The sequence below is a fragment of the Lissotriton vulgaris genome, chromosome 4_1 (assembly GCF_964263255.1).
Source record: "Lissotriton vulgaris chromosome 4_1, aLisVul1.2, whole genome shotgun sequence".
Classification (NCBI taxonomy): domain Eukaryota; kingdom Metazoa; phylum Chordata; class Amphibia; order Caudata; family Salamandridae; genus Lissotriton; species Lissotriton vulgaris.
Window position 1 is genome coordinate 1,980,340,899 of NC_141691.1, and position 15,697 is coordinate 1,980,356,595.

The window sequence follows — 15,697 nt, forward strand, 5'->3', positions numbered from 1 at the left end:
GTGGCAGGAAACTAGCAGGAAACAGCGCAGAACCAAAAGAGTGCAGAAATAGTGAAAAGGGCACAAAAAGGGCACAGTAAGGCAAACAGACAGAAACAGGCAAAACAACAGGAAAAAGCCACAAACACAAGACAGGCAGCAGCGGATCAGCAGACGAGCAGGAGCCTGCAGTTGGAGGAGGGCCTCAAACACCTACTTACCTATTATCAGCAGTGCCCAGTGCAGTGGCACTTCACTGCAGAGCTGCAGGGGGGGCAGGTAACTGACCAGGAGGTCAGACATCTTGCTCACTCTCCTGTGCAGCGGCCGCCATTAAATATGGTGGGAAAAGCAGCTGGGAGGCGGGAGTGAGGAAAAACAGCAGGGGGAGGAGGCGCTGGGGCAGCAGCTGTGGGAAATGGGCAGGAAACAGCGCAGAACCAAAGGAGGGCTGAAATAGAGAAAAAGGCACACAAAGGGCACAGTAAGGCAAACAGACAGACAAAAACAATAGGAAAAAGGCACTAACACAACACGGGCAGCGGCAGACCAGCAAAAATGCAGGGTTCTCCCACTGGACCACCAGGGATGAGGTGCAGGCAGGAGACTGCGGTTGGAGGAGGGCCTCAAATCCCTACTTACCTATTACCAGCAGCGCCCAGGGCAGTGGCACTTCACTGCAGAGCTTCGGAGTGGGGAGAGCAGGTAACTGACCGGGAGGTCAGAGATCTTGCTCACTCTCCTGGTTAGCGGCCGCCATTAAATAGGGGGGAAGCGCAGCTGGGAGGCGGGAATGAGAAAACCGGCAGGGGGAGGGGCCGCGGGGGCAGCAGCAGCGGGAAACGGGCAGGGAACAGCTTAGAACCAAAAGAGCACAGAAATAGAGAAAAAGGCACAAAAAGGACACAGTAAGGCAAATAGACAGAAAGACAGACAAAAACTGGCAAAACAACAGGAAGAAGGCACAAACACAAGACAGACAGCAGTGGACCAGCAGAAGAGCAGGGTTCTCCCACTGTACCACCAGGGATGAGGTGCAGACAGGAGCCTGCCGGTGGAGGAGGGCCTTGAACCCCTACTTACCTATTGTCAGCAGTTCCCAGGGCAGTGGCACTTCACCGCGGAGCTGCAGGGGGGTGAGCAGGTAACTGACCAGGAGGTCAGAGATATATAATCGCTATTATAGACAAAATGCCTGTAAAATGTGAGAGAATTGCATTTTGGATTTCTTGCAGGATCCACCAGTTGCAAGCAGTCGATTTTTATACAACATCCGAAGACAAACAAATAATTTTTACAATGGGCTTGATTATGAGTTTGGCGGTGTGGGAGAGGGTGTCTCGCCACGTCCCACTCTCACATCACCAAACTCTACCATCGACCAACCAACCGCTGGGTTTACAAGTTGTAATCTGGGCAGGCATTCCTGCCCAGATTACAACTTGCCCACGGCATTGCCTTTCAAAGGCTCATAGGAGAGGCTTAGAAAGGCTGTGCTGTGGGACAGCCGCAGCACGTTCCAGCACGGCATGGACTGTAAAATCCATGCCGTGCTGAAACAGGGAGTGCATACAGACAGGGGTGCCACCATGTGCCACCCGGCATGCATCACAAAAGCCCTGAGGCAACAGGGGGACTTGTAGGGTCACCTTTGTTGACTCTCTGCCACCCTTTACATGCCAATCTGACAGCTAACCCATAATATGTTTGTCGGTGCTGATGAGTGCGGATCCGTAATGATGGGGTGGCCCTACTGCGGTCCAACTACTTTAGTTGTTATACGGCGGTCAGACCACTGGTGCAGCGGTCCTAGACCGCCACCACACCTCCACCACACGTTTGGCAGTTCTATGGTCCGCCAAACACATAATTAGGCCCACTGTATCTTCCCCTTTGAGTGGTGCCACTCGAGGAGTGCAACACTGGGGGAAGCATATTTGCAAGTATATATACTACGACATGGCACATCCTCATTGGCAGTGTTACCAGGTGTATAAACATTTTATGTTTTCCCGAAAGTACCCCTAGCCTGCTGCAAAGATACATGCCCAAAAGAAGAGGACCAAGGAAGAGCCAGTGTGGGAAAAGGGAAACCATACTGAACATATTTGACACACTCTCCCGCCTAAAGTGCTGTATTCAAAATAAATTGCTATATAGTCATATATATTAGTCCTGTACATACTTTCTTTCCCTTTATGAAGATGTCGGGACCCTTCTATAGAACTTAGCCAGAGAACTAGGGGCCGGATGTACATATCCTAGGGTTTGCGAGTACCAAATAGCCAAATTTAGCGATTAAGTCATTGCAAACAGCAATGTATAAATGTGTGTTCAAAACATTTAGCAATTGTTTTGTGGGTCACGCATAAACCTTCTTCAATATTCATGAGGTAGTTTATGACCCATTGGGAATCACAAAAATTATAGGGATGGTGGCCTGCTGGGGTCTGCAGATCGCCATGTCTATGATTGCTTTTAAATAAAAAACTTTTTTTTAATGATGTCCATTTTTCTTAAAGAAAACGGTATGTATTTCAAAATATAAAATAAAACGTTTTCTTTTCATTTTGTAAGAGTAGGCAGTGGTCTGAGGGTGCCCCTAGCCTGCTGCGAAGATACATGCCACAGGAAGAGGATGAAGGGAGAACGAATGCGAGAGAAGGGAAACCATACGGAACATATTTGACACACTTTCTTGTCTAAAGTGCTATATTTGAAATAAATCCCTAAATACTCATACATACTGGTCTGGGTCATACTTCACTTCCTGTTACAGGTGGACTTAATAATGTCAATAGTGACCACACAATTACAAAATGAACTTAAAGAATATAAAATTGCATACTTTAATGTGGTTTTCTTCGTATAAAAATGATCCATATAAGGTAGGGGTCTGGCACCAGACTCCTTGCAGAGGTGTCCCACCTTAGAGCCTCCAAATACATTCTGAAAGTTATAAACTCTGACGAGATTTCTTAACTCACGAAAGATTTAATTACCACATTGTGCCAATCAAGTAAAGCCTTTGTAGGCCTTGATCTCTCCCACGTTTTCTTAAAAACAGTGGACTGAAAAACACACAGCAATCTCACTTGGACTCCAGGAAGACATGTTAGAGACTGAGGGGCAGATTTACAAGCCCCTTGCACCACTTTTGCGTCACTTTTAACATGAGAAAAGTGACGCAAAAGTGACGGAAGGGACTTGTAAATCTGCCCCTGAATAAAAGACTAGCAATAGCAACACAAACCTATTTATTAGAATTCTTTCCAGTTCCTCAGGCTACACATACAAAGGGGCAGATTTATGTTAACTGGCGCATCCCAAGGGATGCGCCAGTTAACATTCACCACAGTGCGCCACAGCTCCGCCAGCCATGGTGCGCCGCATTTATTATGCGGCGCACCATGGTGCAAAAACGGCACAGATGCCTGACGCATCTGTGCTGGAAATGTGGCGCATTGCTGGAGTTGCGTCGCAAGCGCGACGCAGCTCCAGCAAGGCTCGGGGGTGCCCTATTTGAACAATGCTGCGTCAAGACCTACGCCTGCTTCAAGCAGGCGCAGGCTTTTGACGCAGCATTGGCTTAAAAGTGACTGAGTGAAATCTCATAGATTTCACTCAGCCACTTTTGCGAGGCGCACCTGCCCCGGAACGCCCACCCTCCGCCGGAACGCCCACAAGCGGCGCAGGGCTTTACAACGTGACGCATCTGCCTAGATGCGTCACGTTGTAAATCGTTCATAGGGATGCACCACGTTTACGCCGCCTTGCGTGATGCAACAGCGGCGTAAACGTGGCGCAAGGGCCTCATAAATCTGCCCCATAGTTTATAATAATGCACAGACATTTCCTTTTGCTTACAAATCATATTTGTATTCCACAGCTGAAGCATGCTTCGCTCCATAGAAAAATTCTCACTGTTCAAAATGGATAACTTTGCACAGCATGCGCTTGTTACTAAAAAAAAATACTCCGCAGCTTTCTCTGCATTGCAGGGAAATTTTGAAAACCAGTGAATTTCAATTGCTGTATACAGACACTAAACTTTAGGTGATTGCACTGAGCAACTCACAAAAATTCATGCCATGCTGCTTGCACTTAAGAAGGCTGATCCATCGTTTCCCACACTAATGCTGTAGGATTCATCCTTCTGTGTGCAAGGGTACAATGGCGACTTAGCACGTTGGCACTTCAACAGATTCAGAGATTCAAAGAGGAAATCAATAAAAAATAAACAACTCTGGTGAAAGGTGCCTGTCTCACAAGGCAAGCTTCCTTTGATCCCTTTTGAACACATCATGGCCAAAAAAACGAAGGGCATTCATGATAAAGGGAACTGTGCAGTCCCAAAGACAGTGGCTCATACTTTTAAAGTACCAGTGGTACTCAGATCTCAAATGAAGATTGAAACAGACATTTTAGCAGTGACTCAAGCAACAGCTAAAGATGAGAAGCCTCCTGATGGCTGTCCTTGTAAATACTCTTAGACCTTTAATCAAGATAACACATGGCATGCGCTGTGGCCCACCTCACCTTTCATGGTAGTATAATATTAATTCTCACCTAATAGTGTGTTATGGGTTTGTATATTATTGTAAGAAAGAACCATAAGAAATCATCCATAAAGATCCTACTAGTAAAATACATTTGTGAATGACAAACAACTGCAGACTTACACAAAAGTGTATGTTTACCTTTGTGAATCAGGCCCTATATTTTTATTTGCAATATGCAGAAAGAGAACACTCAGGTAGCAGTGCACCAAGAGCTCGGTCTTCATCTGCATTAGGTCTGCCTTATGTGTGTAAAATAGAAAAGTGGATTCCATATGAACAATGTCAGCCAATAACACATCAATGAACCTGGAACAGAATAAGGATGTAACAGGAATGTATGCTATCATTAGATAAGGCTGATGATCAGTTCACACCGCCTCCCATACTTTTAGTGTATGTTATTGCCATGGGTAAATTGGCCTTTGTAAGACTTTCTTCTTTACCCTGACAGCCGCCCTTTATCTGCACATCTAAATCTGTGTGAGCTCTGCATGCCCTTTCCTTGCTTCTACGCCGTCCCTCCCCTCAGTAGACACACTGCAGCCAGCATGTCCTCCAGGAATCCATTTTATTCAAGATGGCTTTCTTAGGGTTTTGTACAATGGCTGGTAGCCACAATTCACAATCCTGTATAATGACCCAAGCTCTCTCTGCTGGATAAAGAGGAAACTTAAAGAAAATATCTATTGAGATGTTGATGTGCAATTATAGTCTCTAGACATGAAAAGGAGGCGAGCTTTGGGTTGACAACCTTATAAGTTGAGTCAAATCAATATGTTGTCTTTATGGATTGCTTAAAGTACATACCTTCATAATGTGGATGACATGAATATGTTTCTGTTTCTGTTTCAGCCCATTCAGTCGTGTGCTATGTCTGCGACTCTCAGACCGACAATGTCAACTGTATCATCAAGACATCAAACTGCTCCTTGACTAACTACGTCTGCATGACAGTGTTGGATACATCTGGAATAGGTATGTGTCATGAAGAGATAGGATGATTCCAAATTCAAAGAGGGTTAAGCAACAGCCAGGCCCTGCAATCTAAGACACCTCTTTGTATGGCCTGTCTGATTTTGGACATTTTATGTGGTGCACTAATAAAATGATGCTTACAGCAGAAAACTGGATCCAATGCTAGTGTCAGTAACTGGGCTGAGGCTTCTTTTCTCTGGTCCAATCTTGAAAAATGTCTGATTATGTCTAATCTACTCAAAGATTACAATTTCACCTACTGAGCGAACGTGAGGTGTGTAGGGCATATCTCAGCTCATCCTTCTTTCTTAAAGCTAAATCTCATACTCCAAGGCTGAATTATTCCACGAAAAGGGGGGTTTCGAAAAAACAATGTAATATGTTTGCCATAGCAGATTATTGTTTTCTTCAGGCAAATCAACTATGTGCAGCCATTTTCTTCCTCGATTATTTTTTAAATTGTGCAGTTTTTTGTTTATAAATGTTTACTCAATTTCATCCCAAAACTCCTACATTATTGATGGGAAAGGTGCAACATCATACTGGCTGCAGCTCTTACTGATAAGTCTTGGGATAATATGTCACATTCATGTGTGAGTTTCTTTCTTGGAAGGTGCTCCGGGAATGGACGTCTTTGGAGTATAATAATTCCACATAGATGCCTGGTGTTTCAGAAACTGAAGTAAATGGAATATGCCCAAAACATCAGAAGTGGAGTTCTTAGTTTGGGATTTTTGCTTTGTTTAAAGCCTCATAATCTTGGGTGAAGGACGGGGATATAAATTATTACAAGGGGCTGTACAATGTGATTGCCAGAGAGCACATTTTTAGCAATTATGTTACAGAACTGCAGCAACATCTGGTGGAAAGTAAGCTCACTGACCCCAGGGAGCTTGCAAAGGATGCAGACCACTGGCACACCACCAGGGTCCACAAAAAGGTACCCGAGAGTGACCCCAAGAAGGGTGGTTCAGGTTTCCCCAGCAGAATGAGGGGGAGGTCCAGGAAGACACAGGTCCCAGAGAAAGAGGGGGCAAAAGGCTCCAGTGCCCCTTCTGAGAAACAGGGAGGAGGTTCTGGTAGGTGTGGCCCAGGGTGCCCCATTTCCAAACTTGTTGTTTACAGTGTTCCGATTAATGCCACAGCTGGGGAACTCTGTCTGTCCCAAGGAACTGCCCACTGATGGAAACTGTACAGGGATGGCCAAGTAAGAGTAGAACATGCCCTGATCTCCCTTTCTTGCGAGATAGACTCAGAAGGGTAGGCTTGTGATCCCTGAGGGTGGGAGTCATCCCTTCCATCAGATCACAGTGAATGTGATCCCTGTCACTGTTCTGAGGGATACTGGTGCTAGCCAGACCATGGTGGAGGAAGAGGACAGGTGCATAGGGTAAGCACGGCCCTTGGGTAATACTTTGTTTGCCCTGTGGCTCTGGTGCTCCTAGAATGAGATGGGTAAGGGCCCAGAGGATACGCATAGTTATCCCCAGATGCCCATCAACTGCATCTGGGAAATGAGATACCACCAGAGTTACAAGAACTGGGAAGGGTGGCCGCCCTGAAAGTTCAAGTTTCTGGGGATACCAGTCCAAAATGGAAGGTACTGGTGCCCTGATGGAGTGACAGGGATTGGAAAGACTTGCCAATCGCCCCTGTTCAGCCTCAGGGTACAGACACCGAGCTGAAGACCCAATCTCAGGCTACCACCCCTGGACTGGTGCGAGGGTAGAGTGCTAGGAGGGTGCCTATCATCTGTTCTGTTGCCCCCACTCTGAGAAACTTCAGAGGTCAGAGAACCCTCGGGAGCAGTTAGGGAAACCCTTGCAGGCCTCAAGGCTGGAAGTGAGGCCTGCCCAAGGCCCCCGCTTGGAGCCACCACCAGGTAGTGCATGGCCTGCGGCCTTGCTCTTGACACTGACAGCTATCAGTGTCCTCTGTTGGTTGTTGTCCTCATGGACAGATTTTCTCTTGCATTTAGGAAGACATCTGCTGGGTGGGCTAAATTATCATTAACATTTGTTGGCCATGGTGGTACTGTTTGTTTATGGGGATGCATCTGCGAGCAAAGTAAGGTTAGGAGATTCTCAGATGGGGTCCACAGGGGAGGAGAAGTGTTCCTTATGGGTCAGCCATGCAGCTTGGCAGAATGTTGACAAACAGAATCAACTGAGCTCAAACGGTCATAGAACTGACAAGTGCCACTGCAGGAGAAGCCCATGTTCTATTGCCAAAGCATTGAAGCTCCTCATGGTACTAATTAGTCTTCCCTGTGTTTTGGCTGGGGGGGGTCTTGTTGGACTTGGTCATTTCTGCAGGGTTATTCCCAAATATTTTGCGTCCATCCCTCCTGCTTTCTGAACTGTTGTTGTTGGCTTTTAGGACAATGTGCACTTTACCACTCATGGCTAGTTCTAATGTGTTTGTGCTTTCCCCCTAAAACATGGCAACATTGGTTTACACCCAATTGGCTATCAGGGACTATGTCAGGAATACAATCAGGGACATTAGCAAGGACTGGGGACTGGGTAGAAAATGTACTGTGCACAGAAAGAGTAGTACAGCGCTTCCCAGGCACACACAGGGAGTCTGAGAAGAAAAAGGGATCCAAAGGGGAAGCCTGTACCGTGAACAAGATGGCTAAGACTCGGAGAGGAAGGGCACTCACAAGGCAATTTAGCATTCAGACTAATTACACTCAGGACAGACGTGCAAGATATATATATAAAACAACATTAACAATAAAGAGAATGAAGGGTAAAGCACTCCCGAGCACCGCACGGTAAGACTGAAGTTCAGTAACTTCCTCACCCACAATTGCTGTTACAGATACCGACTAAAACTATCCACATATAGGATATGCATGCAAAGGCAGGGTCTGTGGAGCTTATACCAATGGTGATGTTATAACTGTAACTCAAAGACAATACTCACAGTGAACAAGAAACACCACCTAGGGAGTCAGCTGTGCCCATGGATCCTGGCGATCAAACAGGAACACGCAAGGCAGTAACAGCTGTTACTGCCTTGCGTGTTCCTGTTTGGGTTAAACTAAACACAAGCACACTAGACAAGGAGCTAGCAAGGAGTGCTTAACAGGAAAGGGTACACTTGGCAGAAAGCAGGTAACAAACATACAAGGTAACAGAAGCAAGACAGCAGAATAGAAAGATGGCAAACTAGAACTGGAACCAAGGAAATGGGAAGAAAGGCAGGGACTGGAAAATGATATACAGAAGGAAAGGCTACAAGGCTATACTAGAATAATGCAGGTTCAGGAATAAAGAATACAAAGTAGCATTGAAGGTAGTGCTGGGGCAGGAACAAGAATTGAGCTAAGGCTCAAGTGTCAAGGTAGCACTGCAGGCAGTGCTGGTTCAGAAACAGGGAATTACTAAAGCTTCAGGAGTCAAGGCAGGACTGCAGGCCGTACTGGTGCAGGAACAGATAACTACTAAAGCTTCAGGAGTCAAGGTAGCACTGCAGGCAATACTGGTTCAAGGAAACAGGAAATAGCTACAGCTCAGGAAACAATGAGTCAAGAGAGCACTGCAAGCAGTGCCAATCAGGAGCAAGAAATAGCTGAAGATCAGGAACAGGAACAAAGAATAACTATAGCTCAGGAACTCCGGAAACAAGGTAGCACTGCAGGCAGTGCTAATTCATGTACAAAGAATAACTATAGCTCAGGAACTCCGGAAACAAGGTAGCACTGCAGGCAGTGCTAATTCAGGCACAAGGATTAACTATAGCTCAGGAATCAAGGAATATCAAAAGCTCAGGGAACAACGATCGTTCTCACCGGAAAACAGCTACAATGACCAACCTTGGCTTGAAGGGAGATGGGGCTTAAAAGAGCTCACAGTAATTACATGCATCAATTGTGAGCAGGCTAGCAGCAGCCAGCCACAGGTGAGCTGAATTCCCCCACCCATCCTTGGCCTGCAGGGGTGGAGATAAAGCAGTGAGCAGGGGATTATAGGTAATGGAGTTTCCAGCATGAGCAGACTGGCTTCCACAAAACCATATGGCAGAGTATATGGCAGAGTACATTGTATTTAAAAAGTAGGATGTCATTTTAAGTTTTACATGTCCAGGTAGGGAAAAACTCGTACATTTGTTTTTTACTACTGCGATGCCTACCTCTTCCATGGATAACATTGGTTTACCTTATAATGTTTATTAAGTGCAAACTTTTGAATCACAGCAGGTAGAAATGCCATATTTGGGCTCAAATTAATTGTAATTTAAAAACCTCATTAAGGGTAAAGTCTGATTTTAGATTGCAATTTTGAAAATGCTACCTTTAGAAAGATAAAGCAAACACAAGTGTTTGCTTTGTTCACCCCAAGTTGGCACTTTGGGGTGGACTGTTCCCATGAGGAACAGGGTTAAAACTGATTTGCATATGGCTGGGTCTGAACTGGGGTGGTGAAGTGAGCCAAAGAACGATGATGGATTCAACCCAGATCTGTGACTGGGCGTGAGTGTCTTAAAAGTTTCAGTGCTCCGTCCATCATCTCCTTGTGTTTACCTTTAGAAAGATGGCATTTTCCTGCCCTGAACTTTCTGAGGTCTTCTAGGAGTTTCCAGCTGCCTGGACCTGTTAATTGCTGGTTTCATCTCCCTTAACCAATTACACGATTTCTTACATCAAAGCCATACATGGGTGATTGGCACACGACTTGAGAAAAAAACAGGCTCTTTCTCAGCCCGAAAGTGGGCCTTGCTACAATAGCAATGTGAGCCTTACATAGGCTCCCAGAAAGGACCAACAAGCTTGCAGACAGGGACACTACAGCTTAGATATTTCTTTTTAAGTACATCCATATACATATATGCATACATTCTGAGGGAGTGCTCCAGTTACGGAGCACTTTTTGGATATTAGGTGGTAAGGAAAGATGAGGAGAGGGGAAAGGAATTTACCCAAACGACTCAGTTTTACTACCATCCACCATCCCACCTAGACTTTGTTGTGGGGGTAAAGGGTTGTACTTATAACTCTTCAGGATAACAAGTTAGGTCCAGTTTTCAGAGAGTAAGTAAGTAAGTAAAAACATTATTGACTGTGCAATTACTTAAAATCTATACAGTATAGAACACATAAACATCGCTCCCTACCCAAAATACCCTACCCCATTTAAAACCCTATATTCAGCTTTAAGATAGCGCAATAACTGTTTTTACTGCTTTGTGGCCGTTAAAATTTCAGTTAAAAGACAAAGCAAGCACAAAAAAAAAAGAAAACCTCTGAGAGTCTCAAGTTGTGTGAAAGTTCAACAGGGTTATTCTCTCCATAATGCCAATTGTCAATAGAAAAGTTCTTAAAAAGCCCCCTGTAAGACCCTGGTTAGACTTCTGATTCCAGTGATTCCAATGGCTTTGCAAGAAATCCCTAAATTAGGTGACAACTAGCATGATTAGAACACCAGATGGTTCTCGTTGCTAAATAACAGGGTCCTTAAGTTCTGTGGCCTTTTGATGGGAATCAAGTGCAGTTCTAACTTGATGGATAAACTTGCCGACCCTAGCAAGTAGACAAGTCGTAGATTCTGAAAAGCACCAGTCTGAAGCCTCTCTGCAAGTTATATGGCCCAAATTCCGTAGGGCCGGGCACAGCAAACGGTGGCGATCGCTGGCCAGTTTTGTACAACACCATAAAAGGTGTAACCAAGATTCTCTACGTTAGTTGCATAATCGGCAGGCAATGGTACTGTCAGTTTGTGCCCATTTTGGGTTAAAATCCATGATCCTAAGGGCCAGAAGGTGCAGATACAGAATTTTCTTTCTTGCTTGGGTAGAGAGTGAGTCTTGCAAGTATGGTTGGGGTTTGCCGGGAATGTATGACTTATCCAGGGCCAGTGTGAGAGGGTTGTCCCGGAGTGATGACCGATCCAGTTCCAACGAAATGGTCTGGACTTGGCGCTTTACAGCTTGGGCCCAGGCAGAATAAGGAATTTCATGAACGGGCAAGCTCTTTCCCTCAATTTTCAGTAGGTCAATACCTTGTTCCAACTTAGAGTGCTATGGGGAGCCCGCTTCTCCAAATATAATATTTAAGAAATGTTAAAGATTATTTTCAGGGGCTTTCAGTACTCTGATATAGTATTTTAACAAGTCCCCCTGTAATACCAACTCCGGACGTTTCAAGCCTATTTCCAGCCTTAGCCTGGTGTTCCTTGCCTGTCTGAGAGCCTGTAACACAGACTTATAGGCTTTCATCTGGGCCGCATTGATAACTTTCTCAAATGCTCCTGGATAGGCTAGGTGGCCATACGTGATAGCAGGAATCAGTTTTGCCCTACGTACAGTCAGCATCAGTTCTATTGATGGACTAACTAGGCGATGACTAAGGCGTCTAAGGGACAGGATTATTTTGTCAATTCTCGGTTTTAACTCCTTTAAATGTTTGGCTGCAGTGGCCTTCTCTGACACCCATACGCCCAGATAATTATAGGATGTGGCTGTACTGATTTGTTGCTAACCCAAAGACCATGTTGCTTGTTTTTTGTGATGGTATTTACCAAAGATTACTATCTTTGTCGTGCTCTCGTTGATTCGTAGGCTGTTTTCCACGTTGTATATTGCAAGACTGTTTAATGCTCTTTGGAGCCCCACCCTGGTGTGGTCCATGACCACCGTGTCGTCTGCATACTGAAGTGTTCCCAAGACCAGCTTCCCCAGTCTCGGAGGTACCAAATTAGCATCTTTCGGGGCTTGCCCCATGTCCGATGTATACAAGTTGAAGAGTCGTGGGGCCAAGACACATCCCTGCTTTAGTCCAGAATGGACTCATGGACAGAGTTTCTCTTGCATTTAGGAAGACATCTGCTGGGTGGGCTAAATTATCATTAACATTTGTTGGCCATGGTGGTACTGTTTGTTTATGGGGATGCATCTGCGAGCAAAGTAAGGTTAGGAGATTCTCAGATGGGGTCCACAGGGGAGGAGAAGTGTTCCTTATGGGTCAGCCATGCAGCTTGGCAGAATGTTGACAAACAGAATCAACTGAGCTCAAACGGTCATAGAACTGACAAGTGCCACTGCAGGAGAAGCCCATGTTCTATTGCCAAAGCATTGAAGCTCCTCATGGTACTAATTAGTCTTCCCTGTGTTTTGGCTGGGGGGGGGTCTTGTTGGACTTGGTCATTTCTGCAGGGTTATTCCCAAATATTTTGCGTCCATCCCTCCTGCTTTCTGAACTGTTGTTGTTGGCTTTTAGGACAATGTGCACTTTACCACTCATGGCTAGTTCTAATGTGTTTGTGCTTTCCCCCTAAAACATGGCAACATTGGTTTACACCCAATTGGCTATCAGGGACTATGTCAGGAATACAATCAGGGACTTTAGCAAGGACTGGGGACTGGGTAGAAAATGTACTGTGCACAGAAAGAGTAGTAGAGCGCTTCCCAGGCACACACAGGGAGTCTGAGAAGAAAAAGGGATCCAAAGGGGAAGCCTGTACCGTGAACAAGATGGCTAAGACTCGGAGAGGAAGGGCACTCACAAGGCAATTTAGCATTCAGACTAATTACACTCAGGACAGACGTGCAAGATATATATATAAAACAACATTAACAATAAAGAGAATGAAGGGTAAAGCACTCCCGAGCACCGCACGGTAAGACTGAAGTTCAGTAACTTCCTCACCCACAATTGCTGTTACAGATACCGACTAAAACTATCCACATATAGGATATGCATGCAAAGGCAGGGTCTGTGGAGCTTATACCAATGGTGATGTTATAACTGTAACTCAAAGACAATACTCACAGTGAACAAGAAACACCACCTAGGGAGTCAGCTGTGCCCATGGATCCTGGCGATCAAACAGGAACACGCAAGGCAGTAACAGCTGTTACTGCCTTGCGTGTTCCTGTTTGGGTTAAACTAAACACAAGCACACTAGACAAGGAGCTAGCAAGGAGTGCTTAACAGGAAAGGGTACACTTGGCAGAAAGCAGGTAACAAACATACAAGGTAACAGAAGCAAGACAGCAGAATAGAAAGATGGCAAACTAGAACTGGAACCAAGGAAATGGGAAGAAAGGCAGGGACTGGAAAATGATATACAGAAGGAAAGGCTACAAGGCTATACTAGAATAATGCAGGTTCAGGAATAAAGAATACAAAGTAGCATTGAAGGTAGTGCTGGGGCAGGAACAAGAATTGAGCTAAGGCTCAAGTGTCAAGGTAGCACTGCAGGCAGTGCTGGTTCAGAAACAGGGAATTACTAAAGCTTCAGGAGTCAAGGCAGGACTGCAGGCCGTACTGGTGCAGGAACAGATAACTACTAAAGCTTCAGGAGTCAAGGTAGCACTGCAGGCAATACTGGTTCAAGGAAACAGGAAATAGCTACAGCTCAGGAAACAATGAGTCAAGAGAGCACTGCAAGCAGTGCCAATCAGGAGCAAGAAATAGCTGAAGATCAGGAACAGGAACAAAGAATAACTATAGCTCAGGAACTCCGGAAACAAGGTAGCACTGCAGGCAGTGCTAATTCATGTACAAAGAATAACTATAGCTCAGGAACTCCGGAAACAAGGTAGCACTGCAGGCAGTGCTAATTCAGGCACAAGGATTAACTATAGCTCAGGAATCAAGGAATATCAAAAGCTCAGGGAACAACGATCGTTCTCACCGGAAAACAGCTACAATGACCAACCTTGGCTTGAAGGGAGATGGGGCTTAAAAGAGCTCACAGTAATTACATGCATCAATTGTGAGCAGGCTAGCAGCAGCCAGCCACAGGTGAGCTGAATTCCCCCACCCATCCTTGGCCTGCAGGGGTGGAGATAAAGCAGTGAGCAGGGGATTATAGGTAATGGAGTTTCCAGCATGAGCAGACTGGCTTCCACAAAACCATATGGCAGAGTATATGGCAGAGTACATTGTATTTAAAAAGTAGGATGTCATTTTAAGTTTTACATGTCCAGGTAGGGAAAAACTCGTACATTTGTTTTTTACTACTGCGAGGCCTACCTCTTCCATGGATAACATTGGTTTACCTTATAATGTTTATTAAGTGCAAACTTTTGAATCACAGCAGGTAGAAATGCCATATTTGGGCTCAAATTAATTGTAATTTAAAAACCTCATTAAGGGTAAAGTCTGATTTTAGATTGCAATTTTGAAAATGCTACCTTTAGAAAGATAAAGCAAACACAAGTGTTTGCTTTGTTCACCCCAAGTTGGCACTTTGGGGTGGACTGTTCCCATGAGGAACAGGGTTAAAACTGATTTGCATATGGCTGGGTCTGAACTGGGGTGGTGAAGTGAGCCAAAGAACGATGATGGATTCAACCCAGATCTGTGACTGGGCGTGAGTGTCTTAAAAGTTTCAGTGCTCCGTCCATCATCTCCTTGTGTTTACCTTTAGAAAGATGGCATTTTCCTGCCCTGAACTTTCTGAGGTCTTCTAGGAGTTTCCAGCTGCCTGGACCTGTTAATTGCTGGTTTCATCTCCCTTAACCAATTACACGATTTCTTACATCAAAGCCATACATGGGTGATTGGCACACGACTTGAGAAAAAAACAGGCTCTTTCTCAGCCCGAAAGTGGGCCTTGCTACAATAGCAATGTGAGCCTTACATAGGCTCCCAGAAAGGACCAACAAGCTTGCAGACAGGGACACTACAGCTTAGATATTTCTTTTTAAGTACATCCATATACATATATGCATACATTCTGAGGGAGTGCTCCAGTTACGGAGCACTTTTTGGATATTAGGTGGTAAGGAAAGATGAGGAGAGGGGAAAGGAATTTACCCAAATGACTCAGTTTTACTACCATCCACCATCCCACCTAGACTTTGTTGTGGGGGTAAAGGGTTGTACTTATAACTCTTCAGGATAACAAGTTAGGTCCAGTTTTCAGAGAGTAAGTAAGTAAGTAAAAACATTATTGACTGTGCAATTACTTAAAATCTATACAGTATAGAACACATAAACATCGCTCCCTACCCAAAATACCCTACCCCATTTAAAACCCTATATTCAGCTTTAAGATAGCGCAATAACTGTTTTTACTGCTTTGTGGCCGTTAAAATTTCAGTTAAAAGACAAAGCAAGCACAAAAAAAAAAGAAAACCTCTGAGAGTCTCAAGTTGTGTGAAAGTTCAACAGGGTTATTCTCTCCATAATGCCAATTGTCAATAGAAAAGTTCTTAAAAAGCCCCCT

At 44.9% G+C, this 15,697-nt stretch overlaps 1 protein-coding gene across 1 annotated transcript in view; it reads left to right on the forward strand.

The window, feature by feature from the left end:
- Positions 1-15,697, forward strand: part of LOC147724772 (lymphocyte antigen 6E-like) — a 73,407-nt gene that overhangs the window by 26,771 nt on the left and 30,939 nt on the right. The window contains exon 2 of the mRNA XM_086966291.1: positions 5,394-5,516. Within this exon, the coding sequence (XP_086822417.1) occupies positions 5,394-5,516 (123 nt within the window). The remainder of the gene's footprint in view (positions 1-5,393; positions 5,517-15,697) is intronic.